General features: G+C 34.2%; 1 protein-coding gene across 1 annotated transcript in view; it reads right to left on the bottom strand.

The window, feature by feature from the left end:
• Positions 1–286: 286 nt before the first annotated feature.
• LOC122245217 (uncharacterized) overlaps positions 287–2500 on the bottom strand; it is a 12536-nt gene continuing 10322 nt past the window's right edge. The window contains exon 7 of the mRNA XM_086540419.1: positions 287–564. Coding sequence (XP_086396545.1) covers positions 325–564 — 240 coding nt within the window. The 3' untranslated portion in view covers positions 287–324. The remainder of the gene's footprint in view (positions 565–2500) is intronic.

Genomic DNA, 2500 nt, shown 5'->3' with positions numbered 1-2500 from the left:
ACATTTGTAGTAATGGTAATAGTAATGATAATGGTAATAATAATAACAATAATAATGATAGTAATAGTAATAATAATGGTAGTAATAGCAAAATAATAGTGATGTAATAGTAATGTAATAGTAATAGTGGTAGTAATAATAATAGTAATAGTAATATTAATAATAATAGTGATAGTAATATAATAGTAATAGAAATGTAATAGTAATAGTAATAGTAATTTGCATTAATAGTAATAATAATGATAATAACACAAATGGTAATATATTGAAAGATTACAACAATAAAAATGACTTTAACCATTTACTTCCTTTTCAAGACAATATTCAATACAACAAAAAATCATTCGCATTCTCAGCAAAGTTCATCACAGACACCAGCATATCAAGCGGTTCCACGCCATCAACGACCGGAAGTTCGGTCAGGTCATACTGGGTCAAACGCTGTCTGTAATCGTGCTTGACGCAGGCTTGGTACCGCATCTCCCTCGCGCACCGGTGGAAACCTATGATGCGGCGGAGCTTCGGTGACAGGACGGTCGGCACGAGGGGTTCCGGCATGCATTCCTGTGGGGGAGGGGGTGGAGGGGGGGGGGAGATGTTGTAGGTTGAGTAGAGGGAGAGATGGTTTTGGGTAAATGGTCGATGGTAATGGTAATTGGGGGTTGGTTATATTGGTATTGTTATGTAATAGCAGTAATGAGGGTAGGGGTGATTTAATGATAATGATGTGTGCGGGTTGCCAAACACACAGAAACATACACGCACGCACGCGCGTGCGCATACACACATACACACATGTGTATATATATATATATATATATATCTATTTATACATATATATATATATGTATATATATATATATATATATATATATATATATATATATATATATATATTATATATATATTATATATATATGTGTTGTGTGTTTGTGTGTGTGTGTGTGTGTGTGTATATAGGTATATATGTATGTATATATATATATATATATATATATATATATATAGAGAGAGAGAGAGAGAGAGAGAGAGAGAGAGAGAGAGAGAGAGAGAGAGAGAGAGAGAGAGAGAGAGAGAGAGAGAGAGTAAAGATTTGTACTAACATTGAGCATTAGAAACGTCAAAACACTGAACGGAAGGCTCATCAAAATCCCGAAGAGGAGATAGTGAAACCCCTAAAAGGCGTATTCGACTATGGATGGTCATGAAAAGTGGCTGCAGATATGAGTTAATAACAGGAAATCATAGTGATAGGACATTCATAGGAATGAAAGGTTTATTTTGCTTTCCTTGTTAATAATAAAGAAATGTGGCCTTAGGATTTGATGAAGAAGTATCAGAGACAGGAAGCACATGAACTACTCAAAGTTGTTTTTTGAGAGAAGAAAAACATATAGAATTTATCCTAATCAAAGGTCGATACATCTGAGAATATAGAATATCGTAAGGGTTTGAAATTACAAAAAAGTATTAGATGAAAGTAACTATTTACAAGGAAAGTCAAAGCAAGCCATGTATAGGATGAAAATGGGTTAAGTAGATAGTATATATGCTCCCATTCCAGCTCCGTTGACCTTTGTGACTTCATATGCATACACAGAAACAGGTTACAAGGAAGAGCAAACTAAGAGATTAATTTGCATCAAAACCATTTTACCAACATGGAAGAAATATCAAAGTTGATCAGAGCTGAAGCTTGAATGGAAAGGTGCTACGGAGGCGAGGGACATAGGATTGTAGTCAGACAAATGCAAAGAGACAGAAAGTAAACACAGTGATAAATCTCACTTAATAGCATAAAGTCAAGAAACTGTAAAGCGTGCATAAGGTAATCTGGTGGCATGATTAATCTGGTCGTTTGGTGATGGACTGTTTCAAGCTGTGAAGAACGTAGGTTAGAACTAGTTTTTTGTGTGAGGTTAAAATGATGTTATTCTTTGATGAATATAAAAGTCTCCCAAAATTATTCGTTTGTTGATTTGGTAGAGAGTTAGTAGAAGAGAATGTACTTAGAAAGAACCTATATATGATAAACTGACAAATATATATGCAAATATTTGATTAAATTAGTGACATACAAGACATGACAAACGATTATGATATCAGAAGTGATAAAAAAAAAATTGTGCTAAGTAAATCTAGAGAACGAATTTGATGAAACTGAAAGGTAGTCTCAAGTATCAGTGAGAGAATTTGCTCCATAGAAATAATCTTTCAACAAAAAAAGGAAATAAAGGAAAGACGGAAATTTCTAGCAATGGGATTGGTAAAAAGAATCTCATAAATCTCATAAGAAGCCATTAATATCATCTGTATGTTCCCCTCATGACACGTATCCCTAAATTTTGGAAATTCTTGGCGCTCCTGAGCATCCAGGACAAAGAACCACAGTAATCACTTTTGGAGAGTTAGAGGTAGAGAAAGGATTTTCTTTATACATGCCTGTGTGTGTGTTCATTTATACAATGTCTTATACTGGAATAAAGATTAAACCCTCCAT

Source organism: Penaeus japonicus, unplaced genomic scaffold (assembly GCF_977035675.1).
Source record: "Penaeus japonicus unplaced genomic scaffold, GWHDUDI00000001_assembly GWHDUDI00000010, whole genome shotgun sequence".
Classification (NCBI taxonomy): Eukaryota; Metazoa; Arthropoda; class Malacostraca; order Decapoda; family Penaeidae; genus Penaeus; species Penaeus japonicus.
This window is presented reverse-complemented; position numbering and strand designations above follow the sequence as displayed.